Source organism: Phyllostomus hastatus, unplaced genomic scaffold (assembly GCF_019186645.2).
Source record: "Phyllostomus hastatus isolate PE091 unplaced genomic scaffold, TTU_PhHast_1.1 phas_scaffold_78, whole genome shotgun sequence".
NCBI lineage: Eukaryota > Metazoa > Chordata > Mammalia > Chiroptera > Phyllostomidae > Phyllostomus > Phyllostomus hastatus.
Window position 1 is genome coordinate 83,688,566 of NW_025334041.1, and position 27,927 is coordinate 83,716,492.

The following is a 27,927-nucleotide window of genomic DNA, read 5'->3' on the forward strand; positions in this document are numbered from 1 at the left end:
AACTAAATTCCTCTTGGCCAAATCTAAGAACATTAGATCCTCATGCATACCTTGGCTAGGACATTCTGCAATGCACAGATGCTTCTAGAGGGAGGTTTTGTTTTTATGTGTGTTTGTTTTTTGTCACTGTTGTTTTTTGCCACAACAAAGCATAAAAAATTTCTCAAAGTTAATGATTGAAGAATATCCCAGCAATGAGTTCTTCTGTGCTGTTAGTTCTCTTCAATCTACAGTGTTTTTTTTTGCTCCTGCTCCCCACATCCCACTTCTTCAATGCCGTTAGAGACCTAGAACCTATCTTCTATAGAGGTTCTAATGATTTCTCTGGGTTTTTGGGTGTAGCCCATGAAGCCCAAGTCCTTGTAATCACCAGGTGGCATCTGTCTGTTTTCTTCTTCTCCTGTGCTAGTTCTATATGGTGATGTGATCACCCAGAAGCCAAGTGAAGACTCTGCATTAGGCTGCTGCTAGAAGGGGTCCCTCCCTCCTGAGTCTAATGTTGCTTCAACTTCATGGTTACAGAAGTCACACTGGGCTGGACCACCCAGAGGCTATACTAAGGTGGGAAGAATCCCCCAGCATTTGGCACAACGCCTCACTCTTCCACCTTTTTTTATGTGTGTGTGAATCATTCTTTTCATCTCTCCCTACTATTTTTCCTCTTTCTAGGGCAGATATGAGTCTTTGCAAGTTGTAGTCTTAGACCTAGGGAGACACAGAGCTGTACATCATTTTTTGGATTCCCTCCTCTCCATTGCATTCCTGCCAAAACCCTTCTGTGGTTCCATCAGATCATTTGCACAGTTTAGAGTAAGTGATTAGCCCATGTCTGTTCTATAGGTTACAGATGGAAGATCTGGGAGATACCAGTTAACTAAGGAGCAAGATCTGAGAAAACTTTAATTGGAATTCTAGGACACATAGATGTAAAGCAAACCCTTTGTAATTATGCTGACAAATTGTCATCAAAATGGATTACTTTTTACTACCATTGATATGCACTTTTATGATGATGCCTGTCCAACAGGAGGTTGTTGAATCAAGCATATCTTATCCCTTGTGTACAATGTAGTATGACCTCTGCAGTCCCTGGTGGGAGGAAAGAGGTGACTGCAAGCTAGCACCTGAGAATGAATATATGTGAGGATCAAGGAAACCCAGCTAGGGCAGAGTCCTCATCAGATGGCAGTACAGGATTGAAAGGTGACACATATAAATAGGGTGGTAACTCTGTATATGACTAGAGCTGATGGAAGAATGATTCTGTAATGCCATATAAAATTTTGGTATTTGAAAGTATGTCATGAGCATAAATAAAGGTTGAAAACCACAGGCCTGGAATGAAATAGAAAGAAAAGAATCCAAAACAATGAGGAAAGTTGACAATTCAATGTATTAGGGACAGGGATGAAGGAGGACAGAAAGCTTGATGATGGAAGGGCATTTTGAAATGGAGAGAGAAGTTTAAGGAGCTCCCAAAGCTGATCTCCATCCTGGCAGTAGGAAGTAAAGTCAGCTGTTGATAAAAACAAGTAACACTTGCTGGCTTGGACCAGGGGTTGTGCTAAGTGGTTTATATATGTAAGCTTCTTTAATCTTCACAACAATTCTATAGAGTAGGGACTATTATTGCCCTAGTCTAACCAGTAAGGAAACCGAGACACAGAGAAGTTGCGCAATGGACTCAGGGTAAAAGTGCCAGGGAGGGAAAAACTGGTCTCTAACCAGGTGAGATGCGATGTGGGGAAGTGGAGCTGGCTTAGTTCAGTTGTGAATGTTCTGGGAACTGGCATAAGCTGAATAAACGCATTGGAAGATGGAGACTTCCTCCAGCAGAGAGGAATGTAGACACTGGGGACTAGCAAGTGTGGAGCACCATGAAGGTCGAGGAGACAAGGAGTTCCAGCATGGTTTCAAGGGCACTGTTGAATGTCTGGGAAAGAAGGAAGGTGAGGCTCAGAGGGCGTGTTGAAATGGGACCACAGGCAAGGTGATCCATCACTGTGGAGGAAGGAAAAGGAGAGAGTTGTACTGGATGGGAAGGACTGTGGAGACAAACTGTGGACATCTGCCCCTGATCCAATGACAGGCAGAGTTCTTGTGTAAAAACAAAAGCCAACGACACAGTGCAGTGGGTTGAGGGGTCTGGATTCAAATTTGGAATCTGTGTTCTGCTGGCTGATTCATTTTCCTTTCGGATGCTTATGTGCTGCAGCCACACAGGAGGGACAACCTGACTGAAAAGGGAGCAGGAGAGCAGCTACAGGGAGGCCGTTGGTCTAGCAGAAAGGGCTGTAAACACTCTCGGTGGACAGGGGAAAGAATGGCCCTCACTGACACTCATCAGGAAAATTCAGGAGGTGCCAGCTTCCTGTACGTGGACTGGGTGGACCACTGGCATTTTGTGGGTCAGTCAGGGAAGAACTCTGTTTGACAGGGAGGCCAGAGCGACGCACACCCGCTCCTCCTTGATAAAGAATGCCCGGCAGCTTCCGGTGCCTGTGCAGCTGCATGGGACTCACCCTGAACCCTCAGAGCGAGGCATTATTTTCTCCTCTCTCTTGTCAGATACTGACTCCCACACAGGAAAAAGGAAGCACCTTTTGTCAGATGCTGCGGCCACTTCCTCTTCAGAAGTCTCCAGCCAATGTTTCGTTTTGCAGAATGAGGGGGCCAACCCCAGCTGCTGGACTGCGTGTGCACTGGGCTGCTGGCTCTCACCTCCTTCTAGGTCTCAGTTCGGCCTCATCTGGAGCTGTCGGCTGTGGGTCACCAGGGATTTTCTCTGATACAGATCTGGACTTTTGAGGTGGACCTGGCTGGGACTCCACCCACCTCTCGGCCCCCTTGGGGGTTCCTCTCTCACCTCTCCACCCACTCTTTGCACACTGCCTCATGTCCCTCAGTCAGACTGCCTGTCTATCCCTCTCCACAGCTCGGTCACGGAGTGTGATGACCGGTGAGCCGATGGCGGCCTTCCACCTGTCCTCCACCCCCAACCCACTGGAAAGGCCTATCAAGATGGGCTGGCTGAAGAAGCAGAGGTCCATTGTAAAAAACTGGCAGCAGCGGTACTTCGTGCTGAGGGCACAGCAGCTCTTCTACTACAAGGACGAAGAGGACATGAAGCCACAGGTACCAGTCAGGCTGTCTGTCCCTTTTCCCAGAGCTCTCTGTCCAGGCATGCAGGAGGGGGGTGTGGAGCCCACCTAAATCACTGTAAACTCACTGGGGCCTTCTTACTAGGACTAGACACACATTTATCTGAGAGGAGATTACTCTCTCCTTTTCAGCATTTTGTAGATACATATCCTGAGTGGCAAAGATGGCAGGGTGACCCTCCTCCAGGAAGCCCTGAGATGAACACTGTGGAACTTCCTAAATGCAGCTCTAAGTCAGGGCTCTCAGCATGGTCTTGATGGTAATGCTGAGTACAAGGGCTCAGAGAGAGTAGATTAGGGTTTAGGAAAATTGATTTGGGGACTTTCATTTATTTGTTTGTTCAATCAATATTTATTGGGCATCTATTATGTGCCAGACCCTGTTCTGGGTACTTGAAATAAACCAGTGAGTAACATAGATAAAAATCTGCCATGTCAAACTTAGAAGATGAGGGGAAAGGCAGAGAATAGACATAATAAATAACAAAATTTATCTAGTTTGTTAGAAAATCACTAGTTCTATGAGGAAAAACTAGAATGGGTTAATAGTGGGTCAAGCATTTGGGAGAGTTTATAATTTTAAAAAGGGTGGTCAAGATGATCTTATGAAGAGGGTGACATTTGAAGAGGGAGACTTCTGAGGAGGGGAGACAAGTAGTCAGGCAGATCTTGGGGAAAGAACACTTTAGGCAGAGGGAATAGCCAGAGAGCAAAGGCCCTGAGTTGGAGCATGTCTGTCATGTGTGGGGGAAGAGCAAGGAGGTCAGTGTGTGGTCAGCAGAGCTAAGTACCAAGAGAATCGGAGGTGCTGAGGTCAGAGAGGTGGGGGTGGGGTGGGAGATGAAGGATTGGGACACAGATTGCAAATGACATTGTATGTCATGGTAAGGATTGGAGTGTTTACACTGAGGGTGATGGGCAGAAAGGGGGAATTCTTTGACTTACGTTGTAAAAAAATGGCTCTAGATATAGTGTTCAAACATAGATTCAGGGCCGGAGGGAGGAGGCACAAGGTGAGAGGTTATGATGTTTAGAATCTCAGTGCGAGTTGTGGGCTGGAGGAAAATGATCAGATTCCTGATATACTTTGAAAGTATAGCTAACAGGATTTCCTGATTTACTAAATGGAGCTAGAGATGGCTTTGATCCTAAACCTTGGGCCTAGATCTTTTATTTTTTAATCCTCGCTGAGGATATGTTTATCGATTTTAGAGAGAGAGAGAAAGAGAGAGAGAAACATTGATACGAGAGAGAAACAGAGATCATTTGCCTCTTATATGCTCCCCAGCCTGGGGTTGAACCCATGACCTACCTAGACATGTGCCCTGACCAGGAATTCAATCTACAGTGTTTTGTATAGGAGATGATGCTTCAGTCAACTGAGCCACTCAGCCAGGGCTTGGACTTAGATCTTTTGTCACAGCATCACTGATTCTTTGTGTCCATCATGGTGCAAGAGAGGGAAAGGGGGTGCTATTAACAGTTATCCTGAGACCCCAGGTATAAACTTTATGTCTTGGTGCAATCAGGATAACGGGTCACCCTATCTAGAGCTCATGTCTCTGGAGGTGGAAGAGTGGGCTTGTCCAGAAAGAACCTATTAAGGAAGACAGACCTTCTGGTCCGAGACCTTCTGGACCCGTCCCCCACCCCTCAAAGCCCCAAGAAGGGTGAAGATATTGGGGGTACATGGCAGCGTATGTAAAGAAAGGAGACAGTGATTTTGGTAGAGGAAAGTTCTCTTTAAGGAGAGACTTAAGGATCCCTGAGGCATCAGCAGCACCTGGTTTAACAAGACACTCCACTGAGGGCTGTGAGTGTCCAACACTGCAGAGGCTACAGAAGGGCCACAGACCCCATCACAGACTGGGTTCTTGCTCAGTGTCCTGTGCATTGTGACCAGACTTCCTTCCCTTTATGAACAACCCAGTTCTATCAGAGCTGGGTAATTACAGGCTCAGATGGTGGTGACGGGTACATTGGTAGGTGACGCGGGAAGCCTTCCATCAGCAGAGAGTGAGGGAGATGACGACAATGTGTGGGCCTTCCAGAATCAGCGGAAAGGACAGCTCAGTGGGGTTTACTTCCATGGAGTATAGAAGGTGAAATGTATGTTCTCTACAAGTTCGTGTTGCTTTTGTGGCTTGACTATCATCTGACCATGTAATTATCTAATTTTTCTAGACCCCTCTTTTTTTTTTTTTTTGTAAAGTGAAGCAATCATATCTGGCCTGCATTTGTCACAGCATCAAATGATATAAAGCATGTGTAAGAAAATGCAGTTTTATAAAAGCATAAACTGATGCCAAAGGGTAAAATAATTTATTGAAGGTCCTGGTTTCTCTCCCTTACTTCTGGAGAAGGAAACCCAAAGTCCTCTCAGGATTACATTATCTTGAGCTAATTAGAGAAAGCTGCTTCTAGGGTGGCAAGTATGGTTTATTTTATAGGAAATCTCTTAATATCATGCATCGGCTCAAGAGGTGAAGATCAATAAGTCATATAAGTATGACCACACAACCCCTAAATTGATGTCTGTAAAAAGCTTTGGGTAAAATCCAGTACTCATTTCAGATGTAAAAAGTTTTTAAAAAAGGTTTTTAGAAATAAAATGAATTTCTTAGAAAGAACATTTTACTTTATGTAAATATGTGTATTTTTATTACAAAAGCTATATGTGTGCCAGGCAGGAAATTTGTAAGATGTGGAAAAACACAAAGTAGGAAATAAAAATTATCCCATCAGCAAAAATAATCACCCAAATCCTTACTTTTCCAGTTTCTTCTATGTATATACACTCTAAAACTTGTTTATTCTAAATGTAAAATTACAATAACATTCTTTAATTAAAAATTAATATTCTAAATGCAAAAGTATAATAATATTCTTTAATTAAAATTAACAATATCTTATGAATATTGTTCATTCTAATGAAATATTCTACAATGTAATTCTTAATGGTACTAAAACAATCTGTTGTGTGGACATTTTATAATTCATGGTAATATAAGAACATCATTGGGTTGGTGTTGCTATATTATCATTACACACAAGAATTATAAGGATATCCTTGTAGACTAATATATCTATAATTATTTTATTAAGATAAAGAAAAATCTATTCAAAATATTGTGCTTTTATTGTTATCATTTAACATTGTTTTGGGATCCATAGACACTGCAAATATCGAAAGTGACATGGAAGTAACAGACATGAGCTAAATTCTTAAGAAAAAGTCAAGGCATAATTGCACACTGTGTTTCACACCATTCATGATTCTGGATGAATTAAAGACCTAAATGTAAAAAACAAGTTGATAAAAACCCTAAAAGAAAATGTAGTTATTCTCATAATCTTTGGGAAGCAGGAGTTTCATAAGCATAGCAACAAAAACAGTACAAAGGAAAGCGAATTTAAATTAAAATGTATGTACCTTAAAAACCAACATAATAAAGTGAAAAAGCAAATAACAAATAGGAAAATTATTTGTATACCTATAGTAAGTAAATATTCTTAGTATTCAAAGTATTCTTTCAAGTCTCTCAGAAACAGCTCAATAGAAAAATGAGCAAATGACACAAATGATCAATTTCTCCAAAACTGCAATGCCCAAAAAGCACATAAAAATTTCAATCTCAGTAATAATTGAAAACATACAGTGTAAGCCAATAAGATACCACTGTCCCTTTATCAAATTGGCAAAGATTTTTTAATCAAATTGGCAAAGGTTTTCTAAACATTTTAGTGAGGTAGGAAACAGGACTTTTCATGCACTGCTGGTGGAAATGGAAATTCATACAACATTCCTGGAGGACAATATGCCTTTTAAAAGTGCAAACCCTTTGACCCTCCATTCTAGTTTTAGGAATTTAACCTAAGTGGGTGATTAACATTGATGTAGATAATTAAATTTAGCCTTATAGGTTTTCACCACTGTGTTGTTTATAGTAGTGATATGAAAACAGTGCCCAGTGGAAGAGGCTAAATTATGTAATTATATCAGGGTGCTCTCTCTCTCTCTCTCTCTCTCTCTCTCTCTATACACACACACACACACACACACACACACACACACACACGCATGCACAATAGAATACAATTCAGCCATTGATACCCTAAATTAATACTTGTTGAAATTGGAAGATATCCATAATATTACTGTTTTGGAAAAAAAAGTAGTTTAGAACAAAGGATGAAGTGTATACTAATCCCATTCTTGAGGAAAAAAATCATGAAACTGTATTTATTGAAAAATGCTTGGAAAGAAATCCACAGAAGTGTTAACTGTGGTTATCTCTAGGTGCTAGAGTTACATGTAATTTTTAATTTCTTTCTTTTTTGTTTAGTTTCTAATTTTTCTATAACAAAAATACAAACTTATTGTAAATTTAAAAAGAACACACACACTGATCCCAGAAAACCTCAAAAAAGAAGACACCCTAAAAGTCTAAGGGCAGTCAGACAGATGGAAAGGCCCTAAATGCAATGATGGTGTGTGTGAAAGTTGGTGCAACCTTTCTAGAAAGCAATTTGACCAGATTTCCAAGAGCCGAAAAAAAAAATCATACCCAATCATTCTGGTTTTAAGAACCTATCCAAAAGTAATGATATATGGAGGGCTACTTATAGTGAGAAATAGTGTACCTAAAGTCCCAGCAAGGAGAATGACTACATAAGCTATGGAATGCTAATGATGTACTCCTGTGTATACACGTTTGAGAAACTCTAGGCTTGATGGAAGGCAGTCTGTGCATTTTTTTCTTTGAGTTTTCAGAAAGGTCTGTCTAGCTGTCACAGCTTAATGCTCTGTAACTCTACGACCTAGTTTTATATAACTCATCCCAAAAGTTTCCCTGTCAGGGAAATTGTTTAAAACAGAATCTCAGCAATTTGCCCTCAAGTCTCTGCTACAATGATGGTTTACATAATCCTGGCTGAATTTCCCCATGGTCTTGTCTCCTGCTTTCTGTGAAATTACCCAGGTGTTTGTCTACAGTGGTGTGCTGGGGATACTGTGGTGGCGGAGCTGATTTGGGTGCAGTATTCGCCAATTTCTGTGGTGTAAGTGCTTCGCCATGGTTGACTCAAGCTACTAACATGACGTCACTGAACACAGAGTTGAGAAGAAATGTGCAGTAGCAGCACAATGTTATATGGAATTTGTACAACACAGATTAGATGTAAATAAACACTGGAACAAAAATCATAGATAAAATTAGCAAATAATTAGGAAGTGATGAATTCTTAGTATTATTACCTTTATTTTTAATATAAAATATTTCATTGTAAGTGTATATAATTTAACTTTTAATAATGGCTGTATTTAACATTTGGTTCACAGAGTTTCTGAAAATGTAACAGTTTTAAGCCAACATAAGTGATTTCTGGCATTACCACCAACACACCTCTCTCCCCAGCACCATTGCTGTAGGATTCATGGCCTCCAGTGAAAACCTCACCCTCCTTCCGTCTTTGTACAGAGTCTACTCCAATCAACTTGCTAAGTAGGCAAAAGTGGCCATGGGAAACTTAGGTCCTTCCTTTTTTCAGACAATACTTCTTTCCAATCACTGTCCCCACCCCACTTCCCCCCCCACTAATGCTTTTTACTATTTCCTGCTCTTCCTCTCTCCTATTCAAGGCCGTGGTGCTCAATCTGGGGAAATGTCTTACAATTTGTCATGTCTTGGTATACTTTCGTTGAACTCTGATCATTACTTCTTTCAGCAAGAAAGTGGGACCTGTAAATAAAGTCTTGTAATTCTGGAGTCCCACTGACCAACGTTTAAATTACAGCTTTCCTATTAACTAGCTTTGTGATGTTGGACTGGGTAACTAACCTCTCAGAGCCTTACTTTTTCATCTCTCCAATGAGGAAAATATCAGTCATCACTCATAGAGTTCTGGAGATTAGATGTGATAATATATTCAAAGCATTTAACACAGAGCGTGTCATCTAGTAATCACTTAATAAATAGTATTTATATATTTGATATTGTATTTTTACTATTTTCGGGTGAAATGATTTGGGATATCAAGTAATAATTTAGGAGGCACTTGAGAGAGGCAGGTACCGCTTTTTTCCCCCTCCCTATCAGGCAGTGCTCCCTTCTATCTAAAAATAACAGAGCTTTTTATTTTAGTGTCATAACTCATGCAAAGTAGCCCAGCAGCACAACCTCAGGGTAATTTTTTTCTGAGGTCATTGATATTTAAAGATGGTGAGGACCATGGAAGTGGAGGTTATTTTTAAGTGGTAAAATTAGAGAAGTATAAAAATCATGAAGAATTCCCTTTTGCAGACTATTTTTTTTCCTTTTTCTTCTTCTTCCCCCCCCTCCTCCTCTTCCTCCTCCTTTATGCTTCCTCACTTTTCTTCTCCTCTTCCCTTTCCCCCTTCTCCATTTTTTTCTTCCACTCAGTCTTAAACATTTTTATTTCTAGACACTCAAGAAACATTTATTCTTTCTAGCTCCTGAGCTGATCTGAGAGTTCCTTAAGACTCTCATCTTCATAGCTTCTTTGTTGCCAGTCCTCTTCACCTGCACTTTGTTCTAGAATAGAGACATGCATGTCTACTTAGCTCAGAATCAGATGTGCTACCTCCAATAGCCAGTGAGACATAAATTATGAGTCACTAACTCTAGTACATGTGAACTATGTCTGTTTATGCAGTCACTTAGACTTTCAAAGTGTTGGCTTCCTTGTGTGCAAAGTAGAAGTGGCAAGTCTTGCTGATCTGAGCTGTTGTGGGGTTCTGATGAGATGGGCATGTGACGGTACACTGTAAAGGGTGAGGCGTTGAACACACACACGGTGGAAGTGACTAGTTTTTCTAATAACACATTCATGTGTAAGAGGCTTTGAACACACTTCTGAGATGATTTCCTATCCTGCCACTTACTGGCTCTATGACATTGGGCAAATTATAGAATCTTTCTGATCCTTAGTTTTCTGACTTGTCAGTAGGCATAATGATACCTCACTTAGAGGACTGCTAGAAGGACTGAATGACTAGCATATTCAAGGTGCTTATCAAGGGGGAAGACTCCACACCTTTGAATGGCTAACTGTGGTTCAGTTCTCCAGGGGGTATGTATGGTCCATTCAGTCTCAGCATTGCCTTCTCACAGATCTGGTGTCTGGTTTAGCCAGCATGGCGGATCTGGGAAAAGTGGGAAGAGACAATTATGGGTCATGATGCTTCTTCAGCTCATTCTCCTGTCGGGACCTTGTTCTTTTCTCTCTAGACACCCAGTTTGCTCTCAGATAGCAATCATTTAATTAGACCAAGGTCTGAATAGCAGAAGGGCCCCATTCAAAGCTAGTTTTCCATATTCTTCTCTATCCCTTCCTTATCCTATCTGTCTTTCAACTTACTGTTAGCTAATAGGTGATAAAATTGCTGCTCATCTTAAAGGCCTGACTTTTTATCTTTCAGGGTTGTATGTATCTACCAGGAAGTACAATCAAGGAGATTGCCACAAACCCAGAAGAAGCAGGGAAGTTTGTCTTTGAAATCTTTCCAGGTAAGCAAGGAAAGGTGGGACAGAGGTATATTACATTCCCATTTTCTTTTGGATCCTGGAAGTCAGATATATTCAGTGAGTCTGTCAATAACTTGCCCACCAACCTAATAAGGATGCATAGTAGTTCTGTATATAGTCAGTGAACCTATACTAGTTCATTAACTAGCAAGTGGACTAAGTGGGTGTGCATTCAGTTCAACTCTGGATGCATTTCATGAGTGTGGACTTGGAGCCAGATGTTCCACTATGCAGTGGGACACTGATCAGAAAAGTACATCCTCCCTGCTCACTAAAACAAGTGAAGTCTAGAAGGTGAGTATGATATTAAAATTTATAGTTAAACTACAAATTGAACCATGTGAAATTGCCATTTTGGTAGGTGGAAAGTGTTTCACAGTCAACAGTCTCCTATGGTTCAATGTGACCTAATAACAAATGACAGCTCCGACTTACGGGGCACTTAGCATGTGTCAGGTGCTGTAATTCACGTGTTAGCAGCACAGTGGAGGGTGCTTTTCCCAATCAAGAGTTACTTTACTTTTCTGATCCAGACACCAGCCCACAGTGTCCGCATCATTATGGATGAAATAAGACATTCACATGGACTACCGAGTCCGGGGGAGGAAAAGGGACAGTATGGCTTTTCTCGCAAGGGGAGCAAAAACTGCGGCATCTGCCATGACAGACTTTTATTTCTCTTTCCCCGCCCATTACATGATGGTCCTCATTTACTATGCACAGGTTCACTTTAGGTGGTTACCTTTTACAGAAAGCAAAGGAGTCAATGCTGCTAATCACATCACAGAAGAGTGATATTTGCAAATGAAAAGGCAAAAGTGGTTGAGCCAGTTATATTCATCCTTGGAAGGTTTAGCATGGTTTTTAGGAAGTTATTTTGCAGTAAATGTTTGCCACTGGGGACTGGGCCCACTCCACGAAGGATGGTCTACTACACCTTCCTGGAATGTATGGGGGCAATGGGGAATTTGTCTCAACTTTTATCAAGGGGAGTTTGTTTGTATTTGTGTGACTGTCACACTGAGGCTGTTTATCCCTGTCTCTTGATCATTTGCCAGCCTCAGCCCCTCCAGGAGCCCCAGAACTGCTGTTTCGGCTGCACAGCCAGGCTGCTGCCACCCTGCTGACACAACAGGGGAAGCCACAGGGCCCCTGACACCTCTTCCCTTAACTCCTTCCCTACCCCTCACACAAGGCAGCTGTGTGCATGTGAAACTTGATGGAGAAGGCAGTGTAGTGCAGAGGTGAGACATGCTCAGTCTGGAACCATCCTGCCCAGGTCCAAAACCTGGCCCTGCCACTTACTGTTTGTGTAACTCTGATTGAGTTATCTAGTTTCTCCCTGCCTCTGTTTCTTAATCTGTAAAATGGAGACAATGATGATAATAGTGAGGATTAAATAAAGAAATATATATGAAACACTTGGCACAGTACCTGGTATACCCTTAGTGCCATGTAAGCATTCGTTATTTTGGGAAGAACTAGAGGAAATTATAATGTAGAAGCTAATCCTAAAACTGGCTATGACTATTTATTGAAAACAGAGAAAAATGTGTTTTTTTTTAAGTGCAGCTCTTCCCAGGTAGCTCCTCACAGGCACGCTCTTGTTTTCTTATCTGAAGATCTATCCATCTCTCTTCCTCCTCGGAGGAGGCACTGACTTTTTTAGTCTTTCCTTTCCAGGAAAACTCACCCTTTTCCCAAGGGTGTCTTCTGTTCCTAGCATCGCTTCTCCAGAACAATTCATGAGATGCAGTCATCCATGGTAACACATGTCCCAAAGCCTGAATTTTTGGTGTATAGTAGCCCTACTGAAAGCTCCAGCTGCAAATCCACCATGGTCTTTGCACCAAAGTCCAGTATCCTCACAGATGGCTGTGCTAGGATAAAATGAAGATTTGTTCCCTCATTATCACTCACACTTGCAACCATCTCCTGGGCTGCTGGGGAAATTCTTAGACAAATCACACATGCAATCACACACACATAGAGTCTCATAAGGATGAACAACAATTCTAAAGCAATAGTAAGGTGGGGAACAATTTGCCTAAAGGTGCCATCATTTCCAAGGCTCCTCCCAACCTAAAGTGAGACAACCCTTTAGGTTATGACACAGAGAATTTTCAGTCCCTCTTTTTGTCATCGTCTTGTGCAAGATGATTCTCAGGGGTCATTGCTGGCATAAGAGATGACCTTCCTAATCAGGGCCCTCTGTCTGTGGTCATCAGTGTTAGTTGCATAAAGGTCACAGAGAAGACTTTTCTTGTAGTTATGTTTTTCTTTATTTGGGACAGGCAAAAATTCAGGGCAGGTTCCCCTCTCCCTATTACCTCTAGCAGAAAAACGGTCTGTTCTTCCACCCAAAGGGAGTCACTGGGAATAAGGGGGTTATTTCTTCTGCATATGTTGCTTTTAATTCTCATGCTGCCTTATTAGATGTAATTCATTTATTCAACAAATTTATCGAGCACCTGCTATAAGTCAGGCACTACTGTAGGAACTTGGAATCCAGCAAAGAATAAAGTAGCCTGCATGCAGCCCACATGGGAGAAGACTGACAAAAAAACCCAAATGAATGATTAAATTCTATAGTTTTTATGATGGAATAGCACTATAGACAAAATTTAAACAAAGAGAGAGAAAGTACTGGTCAAGGTGGGGATGGCAGTGGTTGATTTGCCACTTTAAATAGAGCAGGCAGAGTAGGCATCATTGAGAAGGTGACCTTTGAGGAGAGATGGGAAAGAGCTGAAGGAGTAAGCCAAGTACACATCTGGAGGAAGAGCATTCCAGGAAGGGGACCAGTCAGTGCAAAGTTTCAGCCTATTTCACTTGTTCAGGAACATCAAAGAGACCAGTGTGGTTACTGTGGAATAATGGCAGGAAAAAATAGTAGGAGATTGTCAGGGGTGAGTACAGTTTACAGGCACTTGCAGGCAATTGTAAAATGTTTAGTTTTTATTCTACAAGTATGGGAAGCCATTGGGAAGTTTTGAGCAAAGAGGTGATATGACCTGACTTATGTTTTAAAATTTAAAAAAAATTTTTTTAGAATTTTTTAGATTTTATTTATTTATTTTTAGAGAGGGAAGGGAGGGAGAAAGAGAGAGAGAGAGAAACATCAATGTGCGGTTGCTGGGAGCCATGGCCTGCAACCCAGGCATGTGCTCTGACTGGAAATCAAACCTGCAATGCCTGGTTCACAGCCAGAGCTCAATCCACTGAGCTACGCCAGCCAGGGCTGTTTTAAAAATTTTTGAGTTGAGAATAAAAAGAGACAAGGATGGAGCAGAGAGACCAGTAAAGAGGCTATTGCAATTATCCAAGTCAGAGATAGAAACAGTGAAGGAGTGAGAAATAATCATTTTAAGGATACAGTTTGAAGGTAGAGGGGACTTCATTTGCTGATGAATTGGATGTAGGCAAGAGAAGTCAAGGCTGATTGCAAGGTTTTTACTTAACCAATGGGAAGGATGCATTTGCTGAGATTTGTGCATGTAGCAAGTTTTTTTGGGAAGATAAGGGTTTTAGTCTGGGACATATTAAGTAATTACCTTGATATTAATGATAAGGAAAACAATGTCAAGATAATTTAGCTATTGCTGTGAGAGAGGTAAGGGTAAAATGTTAAGGAATTTATAGAATAGGGATCCTCACTTAATTTGGAGTGAGAGGAGAAGATACTAATAAAGGTTCTCTAGAAAAGACAACATTTGAGTGAGGTTTCAAAACTGGATAAGAGTTCTTTAGGCAGGTACAGAAAAGAAGGGAGGCTCCTTTCTGACAAGGAAAACAGCCCAATATGGGACATAGGTTGAATGAAATAAGTCAGAGAAAGTATGTCCCTGAGGGAAGACTTGCTATTCATGGGCTTTGTATTAATGTTAGTCAATTTCTCCAAAAGACAGCCCATCCTACCATTTCAATGTGTTCAAACATTTTTTTTTATAGGGCAACAAAAGATTTCCAAATTCCTTTTGATTCTGGTTTCTTAAAGCCATATTAATATCACTGTGCATCACCTTCTTTAGTCTTTGGGGTGACCCAATTTTGGATTAATCTTGTCGTTGGGTTAGCAGATTTTCTGACCAGAAGGGTGAGTCCATGGAAGCCCTGGCTACTCCAAAACATCTTGAGAGCTGGATGTTTCTCAATGGGGTTGCCATGATCACACTAAAGGTTCTCCCAGGAAACAGGTTAAACTGAAAAGGCATGTTCTTAATAACACAGTAGAGTATAGGTGTGGAGAAGGATGCCACATGAATTTTGGCCAAGGTAAAATTTGAAGCAATATGGGCTAATGGAAACTCTTTTGGAAAAAGGGAGACCAAGAGCCTTGCCCTGAGTTTGGCAGCACTTAACTGGGTACAAATAAGCAGGTACCTTGGCATTTCTGGGCTTCATTTACATTATCTGTAGAGTGGAAATGATACTAGAGCAAAGGGCTATTGTGACTTCTATGGCATGTTTTAGTTCTGACCCAAGAATGTTTTGCTTCCCTTTCTACTTTTGGAAACACCCAGATCTCAGGATGTTCCTGAATAGCCAGGGCTTCCATGGACTGACACTTCTTCTCAGAAGGGCTGATGAACCCATGATAAGGTTGATTCAGAATTAAGTCATCACAAAGGGTAAAAGAAGGTGAGGCTTGGTGACATTAAGATAGGTTCAAGAGACCAGAACCAATAGGAAGTTAAAAGTCTTTTTGTTTTCCTGCAAGAAAATATAGGTTTGACCACAAATGTGGTGCTAAAACAGGCTCTCTTTGAGGGAATTGCCTGACATTGAGAGAAGAATGGGTTGATGTCTATGAAGGCACTCTGAAATGATAATAGTATCTTGTAATTGAAAGGGATTGCTATTATTTTCTTGTCTTTCTTAAGACCCACATATAATGCTGTCCTTCCTCCTCTCCTTCTCTGTCCCAATTTTTCTCTTTTGTCACTTTTTCTCATTCTCTCGGTCTTCTCCCCTACCACATCTACGCCCCCCCCCCCCCGCCGTCATTTTCTCTACCCCATCGTCAATGTGAGGACACCAATTCAGGAAACACTACACATATCTGTTTATAATCTTGTGTTTAAAGTAAAAGTGGTAAAGAAAGTCCTAACAAACTTCATTTGTCCATTAGATATATACTGAGAACTTACCATCTGCCATGTCTTGTGCAGGCAGGAGAACAGTCAATAATCCTGAACAGGAAGCACTGATTTTGTGAGAAAGGCACACATATGTTTATTGTCCCTCCCTCACTGAGCTGCTGTTCCCCTCCCCATCCCCACAACAGAGTTTAAGGCTAGCTCATGAAATATCCATGATTGGCACAAGGAACTGAATTCTTCAAATCCGCATGGGCTGATCTCGTCTCCTCTAATACTGAAACTGCCCCATGCATTTCCTCTTCCTTTTTTCATAGCAAATGGCTTCTGTCCTTTATGGGAGCAGCACTCAGCCCAAGTCGTCCTGATTGCAAACTGTTATGGTGAATGGTTTGTCTATAGAATTAGAGCTTCAGCAAAAAACAGTAAGAGTGACCAGATATTTAGTGCCACTGAGGATAAGTAGATAATGCTTTGGTGTTGCTTGACTGGTTGTTTAGTTGAACCACGGAAGTGATTTAGATTCAGCTTCTCTTTGCTTTGCCCTGCTATAGCTCCTTACCACTCTGAGACCTTCATTATTGTTACTTCTTCCTCCAGCTTCATGGGACCAGAGTCGCACAGGACAGGACTCCTATGTCCTCATGGCCAGCTCCCAGGCGGAGATGGAGGAGTGGGTTAAATTCCTTAGGAGAGTTGCTGGCACACCCTCTGGAGGTAAGGACTCCGGCAGGCTTTTCTGGGCAGGTGTCTGTAACATCTCAGGGATGGGGAGGAAGTAGCTCCAGACATGATCTTTCCTTGAATGATGTTCAAAGAAGACCAGAGGACAACTATGAGGCCATGCTTATTGTCAAGCCTCTAACTTTCCTCTCCAGGTGATCTTAGCTAGTGTCTGAAGTCCACCTGTGATTCCAGGATCTGGGGCAGGGGGGCAATTCTGTGCCCTGTAACCTGTCCATTGGGGCCTATAAGAAAAGTGACTTGGATGAGACAGCCAAGCTCAAGAGTGCCTGCCTTAGTCTTCCTGAACAGTGGCCATCTATTACAGAGTAGCATGGTTTCATTTATTATTTCCCACTTCCTAAACACAACATTTTTATGGTGTTAATCAGGTTAAGATGAATCTTTTATTTACTAAAGTTCTATTATATGCTATCCAGCCTTCATAAGCTTAGATTCAACCTTCCTTATTGCTCTGTATTGTGAAATTGTTGACATTTTCCATTTTCCCCAGGCCAGTGCTTCAGGCTGTCTGTATTGACAAGGGTAGTAGATGTTGTCTAATCATTCACCTGCTCTGAGTCAAAATACTGTCTATGTGCTGTAATCAGCATCTGTGTCTGTGCAGTGCTCAGTTCAGTCTTGCTGCCACAGTGAACTGCTGCACTCTCATAATCTACATGGGCGTTTCTCCCTCCTCTCACCCCAAGGCCCCCACCCTGAGAAGCAAGTCAAGCATAAGTCCTGTGGGCAGGGGAAAGTCCAAGGCAGGGGAAAGAAGAGTCCAGCACTATTTATTTATTCAAGGAACAGGGTTTGGCTCTGATGTGGCATTTCAGATGTTCTTTAAGCCTCTCATTGAACCCAGAATGATAGATCTCAGGAAGAGAAGACATTTGAAGCCAGCAGAGTCCAGTTTGAGGTTCCAGAGCAAGTCAGACATATGTTCTTCCTGCTTGTAAGTCAGGAAACTTCAGTCCTTCAGAAGTAAATGATTTGTCCAAGGGACTCAGCTGTGGAGGAGCAGGGCCAGGGCTCCTGCCTCTGTGGTTGGCTCTCTTCCCCACAGCAGGATGCCACTTGTAAAATGCCCCCTGGGTCTGCTAGATTGGCAGAGCATGCACCCTCAGTCACTGCGAAGGCTCTGAGAATATTGCTGCTGCCTTATTGCAAAGCTTTGTGAAACTTTCTATGGCTTTTTCCACTCAGAACCTCTCCACTGTTCACATCCTTCGCTCCTACCATCCTGGCTGATGTGCCATACTGTCTTGTCTGAATTACAGTCTGTTTTCAACAAAGCAGTCAGAGTGAGCCTGTTAAACCTGTCTGTCATGTCAAGGTCCTTCTCCACTCAGCATTGTCCAATAACTTCTTTTCTATCTTGAGGAAAAGTCAAACCCTTATAATGACTCATAGTGTAAAATCTGCCCCTCCATTATCTTTGACCTTGTTTTCCAGAATCTTCTCCCATGCTCATTCCTCTCCAAATTCACCAGCTTCCTTGCTTTTTTCCAAAGAAGAGAAATGCCTCTGGTTCAGGGTCCCTGCACTTGCTGTTTCCTCTGTCTAAAATTCTCTTTCCCCAGCTAGCTGTATGGTTTGGTCTCTTGCTTCCTTCAGGTCTTTGTTCAGACATCACCTCAATGAGCCTGCCCTTGATCATCTCATTTAATATTGAACCCCTTCCCCGCGCTACTCCAAGCCCTCCCTGTCACCCTTTCCTGCATCGCTTTACTCCTTGGCATTTACCTTCTAACATTTTCACTCATTTGTTTTGTTCACAGTTGGTCACCCCTCACTAGAATGAAAGCTTCAGTTTACTTCACAGGACTTCCCCCTCTGTTTTGGGCAGTGGTGTATCTCAGAATGTAATCAGAGAAAATGCTCAATAAATACTTATGAAATGAATGGGCAAAGGAATGGTCCCCTCTTCCCATAGCAGCACTGTGTCCTTCTCCCCTAGGCTTTCCACTTTGTTAAATGACAACCAGCTTATCTTCATTATTCAGTAAATGAATAGACCCCTTAAAGAATTCAATAAAAACTTTGGATACTCTCCCCAGAAAAATGTTCAGACAAAACAATTTTGAGTTCAACTGCAGGATAATTTCAGATCCCTGCAGTTCATCTATACACCCCAGGTAATGAATCCCAACTTTAAGTTTTAGAAGTCATTCTAGTGATAGTTGTGCCATGCTTCCTGCCCCAGTCTCCTTTCTGGCTCCTTTTCTCCCTTGATGGGAGAGATGACCTACATGGTTTCCAAAACATACCCAACTTCTTCCCCAGGGCTCCTCCTGCCTTGTAGCTGGCCCTGAGCATTCCTCTTACCTTATCTGATTCAGGAACCAATTCCAATGTTGTTGTGTAGATGATTCCTACACGTCTCAGACACCAGCTCTGTGTTCTACAGTTTAACTCAGTTCTGACACTGTTTACTCAGAGATAGCATCAAGCCCGCAGGTTAGGGGCTCAGTGCTACGGGACTGACCTTAATCACATACATGCTTCAGATGCAAGCCCAGATTATCACCTGTGCTTCTGAACTACTGGCTATAGATTGGAGGTTTCAATGACCCCTTCTTTGGATTCGATTAATTTGTTAAAATGCCTTACAGAATTGAAGAAACCAGTTTACGTGCTGGATGAGAGTTATTATGAAAGGATGTAACTCAGAAATAGCCAGATGAAAGACAGGTGTAGGGCAAAGTGTGGAGAAAGGGACATGGAGCCTTTATGCTCTCTCCAGGAGCTTCGCTCTGCTCTGCTCACATCTCCACATGTTTACCACCACAGAAGCTCTCTGAACCCTGTCCTTTGGGGTCCTTATGGAGGTCTCATAACACAGGTACAATTGATTAAATCATTGGCCATTGGCAATTGATTCAACCTCCAGGCCTTCTCTCCTCCCCCAAGTTCTTAGTTAGGAGGGTGGGACTGAAAGTTCCAAACCTCTAATCACATGGTTGTTTCTGCTGGCAACAAGCCCCTCTACTCCATCCTTAGGTAATTCCCAAAAGATAGAGATACCTTTATAACTCTTGATATCAATTCCGCACGTAGAGCAATCAAGAGATACCTTTATAACTCTTGTACAGGAAATTCCAAGAGTTTTAGGAGCCCTGTGCTAGGAAAGGAGTGAAAGACCAAATACATATTTCTTACTATCAATCCCACCTAAGAGAGCAGCATCTTACTCAGAAGTACTGGATGAAGTTCCAGGTTTTCTCAAATTAAGTAGGAGAAAAGGAAGAGAGGAGAGCACATCTCCATTTCTGTTCTCAGGCTCACAGTTGGCCATTTTCTCCAAAACATTCCCTTCTTTTAGTAAGAAGACTCTGCCTTCCCTGGATTCCCACATTGAAACCTGGTCTCTCTCCCATCCACAGGGAGCAGGCAGTTCATGTTGCAAACTGTTACTCAGTCGGGACCAGCTTTGCCCTCTTCCTCTGGAGCCTGGCCATCTGAAATTTGTTCCCAGGCCATTGCTGGGTGCATAAGTACTGCACTAAATTGTGCATAGCTCTGCTCAGGCCAACCAGATTATAAGACCCTGGGGTAGGTCCCATGTGTTAAGCATCTTTGTGTGTTTGCCAACACCAGGCATAGAGTATGTGAATATTGAATTGTTAAATGTCTAGGTTCCTTTACTTCCTCTCATTTTAAGTTCTGTGGCCTTCAGTACATGATTTCACAATCTGTAGCAGAGTTTAGCTTGTGAGAATATGCTGCTGCTGTGATTCACTGCTATTCCATATGTTCTGGTTCTTGCTCTTTAGCTAAACTGGACATTACGAGGGATGATTTTTACTTATTTTTGTTAATTCCTTCATTTTTCTCCCCTCAGATCCCAACAGCAGACAGATATAAATTTATTCATTTACTCAATAAATGTTTCCTGATCATGTGTCATATGCCAAGCACTGTACTAGCATCAGGGGTGCAACAGTGAGAGAGAGAGAGAGGGATAAAGAGAGAGAGGAGAGAGAAAAAGAAAAGAGGAAGTCTGTTTTCTCAAGGAACTCACAGTATAGTAGAAGACAGAGAAGTTAATTTTTAAAAATCTGAAGAAAATCATAATATTACAACTCTGAAGAGTAACACAAAGGAAAAACACATGATAACATGTGGGAGGGGATTGTGTTTATAAAGAAATTCAAGGAAGCCCTGAAGTAGTGAACAGCTTAAATCTGAAGGGCCAATAGGGGCTAACTAGGCAGAGAAATGGGAAGAGGAAGTGTCTCAGTCAGAGAAATAGCATGGGCAAATGTCCTGTGACAAAAATAATAGGCTTTGGACTGAGAGGAAGGTGATAACAGTGGAAATAGCCTTGTTAAAGATGTTAGCCTTCATTCTAAGGTGGTTTAGAAGAGGGGGGAGTGGTGGGGATGGAGAGAAGTAAATAGGTTTGTGAGATATTTCAGAGGTAACATTGTTAGGACATGGGAATAAATATACCACGAACGAGAATGTAGTATCCAAGATGAGTCCTCTATTCCTGTCCTGTGAGTGAGTGGAGGGATGAACACTTGGTTGGAAACATCATACCGCCCAGGGCCTTTCCTGGCAATCCTCCCTGCTCCTGTCTATCAGCCCCCCCACCCCCATCCGTCAACCCCAACACCCATCTCCCACCCTAGTGATGCCAAGAATCCATTTCAAGTCTCTTGGGTCTGTCTGGTAGGGTTGCTGCTCTATTTGCTAAATCATCTCAATGGGAGGAGAAAAATCATCTCGTTTATCCAACAACCCACATCCAAGACCTCTCTCTGAAGGTTTGACTGAACCACCTGCGGCGGTGAAAGCATTTCCAGGGAAGGGTGGGCTGGCTTCATTAATGCTAAGTGAACTCCTGTGTTCCTGCCAGATGCTTTGATATATGGGGCAATGCTGGTAAAGGCTTGTGGGAGGGATTTTTTTTTTAACCCACCTCCTTGGTATCCCTTGAATGGCAGTTGACAATTAGCTGCTAAGTAAAAGGAGGCACTTATTTTTATTGTGGGCCCTGACAGCTTTATGTTCACTCTTTAAAAGCCAAGAGTCATGTGTGTAAAGGTGAGTGGGGAGGGGAAGTGGTGTGGGAAGGAGGAAGGGAGGGCCCGGGGCAGGTGCCTGCAGATCCCAGAGTTTCCGTGCTGGAGTCAGAACCGGAGCAGTATTTACAAGCATGTGCTGGTCTGAAAGAGACAGAGGGTGGTTCTTCCAGCCTGGGGAGGAGGAAAGGCTTGAGGCTGGCCCAGCAGAGGCTGTGATTCCTCGCCTTTGCCTGCCTCATATTCCCAGGATGCCGCAGTGGGAAATGGGCTGTGGCTTTCCCTCTCTGGTACTGCTCTTCGGCTGGAATTTCAGGAAGAAAATCCGCAAGCTTCGAAAGCAAGGTATTTCTTATTCATTTTGTGATTCAATTCTTCCACTAAAAGACATTTTGCCCAGGCTTCCCTTCTTCTCTTTCCTGTCAGGGATAATAAGGCTCCTGGAACTGAGCCCATGGGAAGCAGGTACCAGCTCTTGGCCCGCAGGGCCGATGGGAAGGGGGGAAGCAGGGAGCAGGATGGGGGTGGGGCAGGCTCACCTGGTGACCTGGAATGGGAAGGGACTCTTGTCCTGAACCCAGGAGTGTTTGAATGATGATGAAGGAGGGACTAGTTTAGAAAGGAGGTGACAGCTAATCCTTCCATTTTCACTTCCCCAAACCAACCCAGTGTCCTGGGGCTTTTTATCAAAACTGCGGAGGAGTCTTGAGAAATACGGGCTGGAGGATGGCCTGTGAGCAGAGACTGGGCAGCTCTCCACCTCCATCTCCCTCCCCTTGAAACTTGGCTAATGTCTCTAATTTCTCCTAGATAATTTTATTACACTTACTTTAAACAGAAGGGATTAAATCACTGAATTTAGAACCATGGGGTAAATATGGCCTGGGGCAAATTCCTAATCTGAGTCTCAGTTTTCTCATCTGTAAAATGGAACAGTTATATCTACTTCCTAGGGTTCTTATGAGGAGTAAATGAGAGCACATGTGAAAGTGTCTAGAGCAGTTTGTCGTAGAAGTAGCTTAATTAAATGTATTAAGAATTATTACACGATATATTATAATTAGCTGATCAATTACAATTCGTGTCTGTTAAGACAGAAATGCCTCTCTCAATCTTGACTGGTCCGGCATAATGAGCAGTCCTGAGTGAATGAGTGGCTGGCAGAGGGTAGAAAGAGCTGTGAGCAGTAGTTCAGTGAAAGGGCAGGTACTACCTAGGAGGTCATGGCACAGAACAGGAGGCCTGGGTTGGTCCCTTGGTGTCCTTGGAGAGTGGTCTTTGATCTCCCACCCCCATCTTCTGTCTTCCTCCTTCCCTAGAACATTTCTGAGTCTCATTGGGATGCCTCAGTTCATCTATGTCCGCTTATCTAGTCTATTTCTTGTCCACCCAGGATCAGAGGGTAGCAATCAGGACCCAGAAGTCAGAGGGAGGGAGAACTGGATTGGGTTTCTGGAGTTCCAGGGATGTTTCGTACTCTGAACTCCTCATGTATGATCTGAGATGAAGAATGATGAAGCCTGCCCTAGACAAACAATGAAGCAAACAAACAAACAAGGATGCTCTTTCTCTCATGTGAGAAGGGACCCTGTTGGTCCCGATGTCTGTAGAGCTTGCAGCAGTTACCTCTTGCTGGAGAGAATAGCTTTGGCTGATTTGTAGGCTGGAGACATAAAGTTTGAAGTCTTTATCATATGGATGATATTTAATAAAGCATTGAAGTTACAAAGTATGTGCAGATGAGGAGAGGAAAGCCCAGGACACTCTGACATTTAGAGGACAGGGAGAAAAGGAGGAATCATCAGAAAAGGCTGAGAAGGAGCAGCTAATGAGATAAATGGAGAACTGAGAGAGTGGCAGACCAGAAGCCATGTGAAAGTATGTCTCAGGAAGAAGGAGTGATTTGCAGTGTCACATGTTGCTGATAGAGAAATTAATATGAAGGCAGAGAATGTGACCCCAGGATTAAAAAATGTGAATTAGGCCACTGATCTTGACAAGTGCAAGTATGAAGAAATGCTGATCAGAGTTCATTCAGGAGAGACAAGGCTGAGAACAGGAGGGATGGGAGACAGCAGGTAATAACAGCTCATTGAGAACTGGTCCATCATGTGCCAGGCTCTGTGCCAGGAGATAAAAATAGATGGTGAGCCAGACAGGCTGTCCACCTTTGAGAAGCCCACAGTCCAGTGGAAGAGAGAGATGTTTAAATAAATCATTGTAAAACTCCATGAGAGGTGATAGAATAGAGGTATATACAGGGAGCTCTGCAAGCACAGAGCACAGTGAGTGAGTCCCTGAGGTGAAGACCTCTGAACTCAGCCTGCATTAAGACCAGGTTTCTAGGTGGGGAAAAGAAGGAAGGGCATTTGTTTCAGAGTTTACAAGAGCAAAGATCATTTTTATTTCTTTTTTTTAAAGATTTTATTTATTTATTTTTAGAAAGGGAAGGGAGGGAGAAAGAGAGAGAGAGAGAAACATCAATGTGCTGTTGCTGGGGGTCATGGCCTGCAACCCAGGCATGTACCCTGACTGGGAATCGAACCTGTGACACTTTGGTTCACAGCCCGAGCTCAATCCACTCAGCTATGCCAGCTAGGGCTATTTCTTTTTTAAAAAAATTTTATTTATTTGTTTTTAGAGAGGGAAAGAGATGGAGAAAGAGAGGAGAGGAACATCAATGTGTGGTGGCCTCTTGCACACCCCATACTGTGGACCTGGCCTGCAACCCAGGCATGTGCCCTGACTGGGAATCAAACCGGTGACCCTTTGGTTCACAGGCTGGCACTCAATCCACTGAGCCATACCAGCCAGGACAAGACCATTTTTCATTGTTTCTATCATAATCTCCAGCTACCAAAGAGGCTTGCCCACAGCAGGTGCTCAGTCTATATTTGCTGAATGATTTGTGAATTCAAATGAGAGGAATATGCAAAAAACAGAGTTTGCAAAAGAAACTATTATAGTAATTTTGAAAGTAGCATCAAGGGTAGAGAAGAGAGACAGTTTAAAGTGCATTTTAGGTTGTACTAATCTATCTGGAGGGAAAGAGGGGTGTTGCAGATAATTTGAAAACTCACATGTTTGCTGCTTGGGTTAGTTGAGTGCAAGTACCTTGTGTTAATGGCTTTGTATCCTCAGGAAATGGCTTTGTATGCCTAGGAAAGTGCCTGGTGCTTGATTGCTGGATTGACTGAATGCTGTTCCTTGCAAGGAAGGCTACAGGAGAAGGAGTGATTTGTGAATGTTGGGGGCAGATGAAAGTGAGATTGAAGAGGACGCTGGGAAAACTAATCATTATATATTGGACTAATGGAATAGAGGAGAGAGAGAGAGGAGGGAAGAGAAAGAAATGATAGAGAAAGAGATAATGGACATAGTGAGATCTGGACCAGATATGTGGACTTTAAGTTACTGGTCTGTAGGTGATATTCAGATGTATGGAATTATATGACCTTTCCCAAGGAGAATGTCTAGAGTGGGAGGACAACTGAGCTGGAGTGCCTGGAAATGACACAGAAGGTAGAGGAAGGGGCCCATAAAGGGGACTGCAAAGGAGCCCCCAGGGATGTGGGAATAAAATGAGAGTGGATGGTTTTGTGGTCATGTATGGAGAAGGTCTTGAGGAGGAAGAAAAATCAATACCATCAGAGTCTTCAGTGAAGACCAACAGAGTGTGGAATAAACACAGGTCACATTTGCCTGGTGTTTTTATTGACCAGATTGGCTGGAAAGATACTGGTTGATTAAACCAGATGGGGATGGGTTGAGGGATTGAAAAGTGAATGCTAAGGGAAGAAGTAAAGACTGTGAGGATGGAAGACTCTTTTGAGAAGTAGACAAGTTTTTTGATGAGTATATTGGTGAAGAGAAGCAGGATGAGTATTAGTTGTTTGACATGTGGGATAGGAGATTAGTCTGTAATAAATTAACAAAGACTTAAGCTCATGTGGGCTCTTTTAATTGAAAGAGAAAAAAATTAAAATACAAAAAAGAAGAATTGAAATCCTAGAAGAGGTAAAAATGGATGAGACACACAGTTCAAGGAAACATCACCTTAGATGAAAGCACAGGGTCCTTTTCTTCCTCTGAGAGAGACATGCAGACAGACTGGAGGAAGGATGAGAGAAGCAGAAACTGGAAATGAGGGTGTTCACTCATGATATCCTCAATTTGGGGAGATAAGGGAAAGAGGAAATAGGAGAGGGAATGGTGGTGAGCTCAAGGTAGGTGGTGAAGGTTTGAAGCCAAGATCTTAAAGAGACTGGAAATACAAATCTCCACAATCCATTCTGCTACCTTCCCTCATGACTCTCCATGGCCTGATGAAGGCAAGGAGAGAGTAGTGGAAATTGGCAGAGTGGAGATGATGGAGAGAAAAGGAAATTTGGGAAATGAGTGTATTGGTGAGAGTGACATTGAAATGACTGACTGTGGAGTATGGGAAGAAAGAGAATGAACACAGGACAAGGCAGACTCAGAGGAGGAGATGTGTTAGAGGGCTGACTGTGTAGAGGGGTGTGAAGGGAGCTCGATTCCAGATCACCTGTGAATTGGAGTTTCTGCCTGGGCACCTTAGATGTGCAGCTCACATTTGACAGCTCTGACATCTCCGTGCACACTGTTACATTGTGTTTGGGAAATCTTTCCTGAATGGGGTCCCCTGGGCCCCTTGATCTCAAGTTTCAACTGCTCTGAAACACATGTACCTCTCTATTTGAAGCACTCTTCCCTGGACCCCTCAAAGGGAACTTTACAAGTGCCATGTAGTCTATATTTTAAGTCAGATTACTTCAATTATTTTCCTCCAATTTGGTGAAAATATCTTTCCAGCTCCTTTCATGGACCAATGGGAATCTTATTCTATATTGTATTGACATTCTCTAATTGTTTTTCATCATTTTATGTGGGGTCCTTTTTTTACACAATTTGATGGGATGCTAATCAAACATAACATTTCCTTTCCTGAATAGCCCATTAATAGGCCTGCTGCTAGCACATGGCAGGGCACTAAAAAATGTTAGTGTGAAGCTGAACTTATCTACTGAGGATATCTCTACTAGTGTTTAAGCTAAATAAATGCCAAAATTATTATTAGTCATGGAAAGCATTTGCTTGAAGATGAAGTAATTCATTAAGCAATTTAGCAAAATTTCTTGACTCTCTACCTTTTGCCAGGTTATATGCTAAACACTGGGAATGTAAAGAGATCATCCCATATTTCTAGCATTGGGGAGCTTACAGTCATACAGAGGGCATAGGGACCTACAAATAATTACAGCACAGTGTGGAAAGGGGCTGGGGTATTTGAGAAGGATATGGGTACACAGAGTAGAGAGAGAATCTCTCAGGCTGGGGTCATGGAAGGCTTAGCAGAGGTGACGATATTTGAATCAGACGAAGGAAGACAAATAGAATTCCAGCAGACAGTGAGGGGAGAGATGAACAGACTGGACAGTGAGAAGAGACCATCCAAGGGCATGAAGACTGGGGAGGACTGTGGGCTTTGGGAACACGAGGGTGAGGTGCCTTTGGGGGAGTGGCAGGAAGTAAGGCCAGAAAGGTAGGAGGAGGCCAAGCTGAATGCCAACCTAAAGAATGTTAGCACGAGCTCTCAAACTTCAACCACAAAAATATTTAATCAGTGTCACTGAAACACAAGTAAAATATACAAGAGGCTGGCAGGGCTGGTTGGGAGTAGGCTCAGGGGTGCCCTACCTTTTGGCATCTCTGAGGCCATAGTGGAAGAGGAAGAGTTGCCTTGGGCCACACATTAAATACATTGTGACACATAATCACAAAAGATATTTAATGTTTTAAGTAGATTTCCAATTTTGTGTTGGGCCACATTCATAGCCATCCTGAGTTGCATGTGGCCCGTGGGTTGCAGGTTGGACTCCCCTGGCAGTAGGGAGAACACAGACCCACTTGTTCAGCTGCTCCTAGATCCCATGCCCTCACCTCTCAAGCTCACAATGTGATGAGGAAATGGCTTCAGAGGAACCCCCTAGGACTTTGAAGGGTAATTTGAAAAACACTCCTGTAGCAATTTGGGAAGATGTGGATGACTATTAAGAAGAGCGGGGAGTGTGTTCAAGTAGACTAGAAATTTAGAACGATAAGTAGCAGGAGGGCTTTGAACATATTAGAAGAGAAGAAACACAGTCATTGGTAAGAGAGGAGTCCAGCCTGGCCTGGCTTAGGGCAGCAGATGGGGGTGGAAAGGATATAGGAGATTCAAGACTCATTACAGCTCTTTACAGGTGGAATCCACATTAATCAGAGACTGGGTCTAGGGGACCAACTAGGGAAAGAATCATGGGGAAAACCAAAGGGCTTTGGGAACCCATGTCCTTGGGTTGGA

General features: G+C 42.7%; 1 protein-coding gene across 5 annotated transcripts in view; it reads left to right on the plus strand.

Annotated features, from left to right (window-relative positions):
* ARHGAP25 (Rho GTPase activating protein 25) overlaps positions 1-27,927 on the plus strand; it is an 82,748-nt gene that overhangs the window by 37,849 nt on the left and 16,972 nt on the right. For 2 of the 5 annotated variants that reach the window (XM_045828406.1, XM_045828408.1), the window contains exons 2-4: positions 2,936-3,135; positions 10,603-10,690; positions 16,408-16,524. In XM_045828406.1, coding sequence (XP_045684362.1) covers positions 2,936-3,135; positions 10,603-10,690; positions 16,408-16,524 — 405 coding nt within the window. Of the gene's footprint in view, positions 1-1,930; positions 1,950-2,587; positions 2,810-2,935; positions 3,136-10,602; positions 10,691-16,407; positions 16,525-21,698; positions 21,909-27,927 lie in introns of those variants that run through there. The other 3 variants (XM_045828405.1, XM_045828407.1, XM_045828409.1) reach the window with 3 other exon arrangements.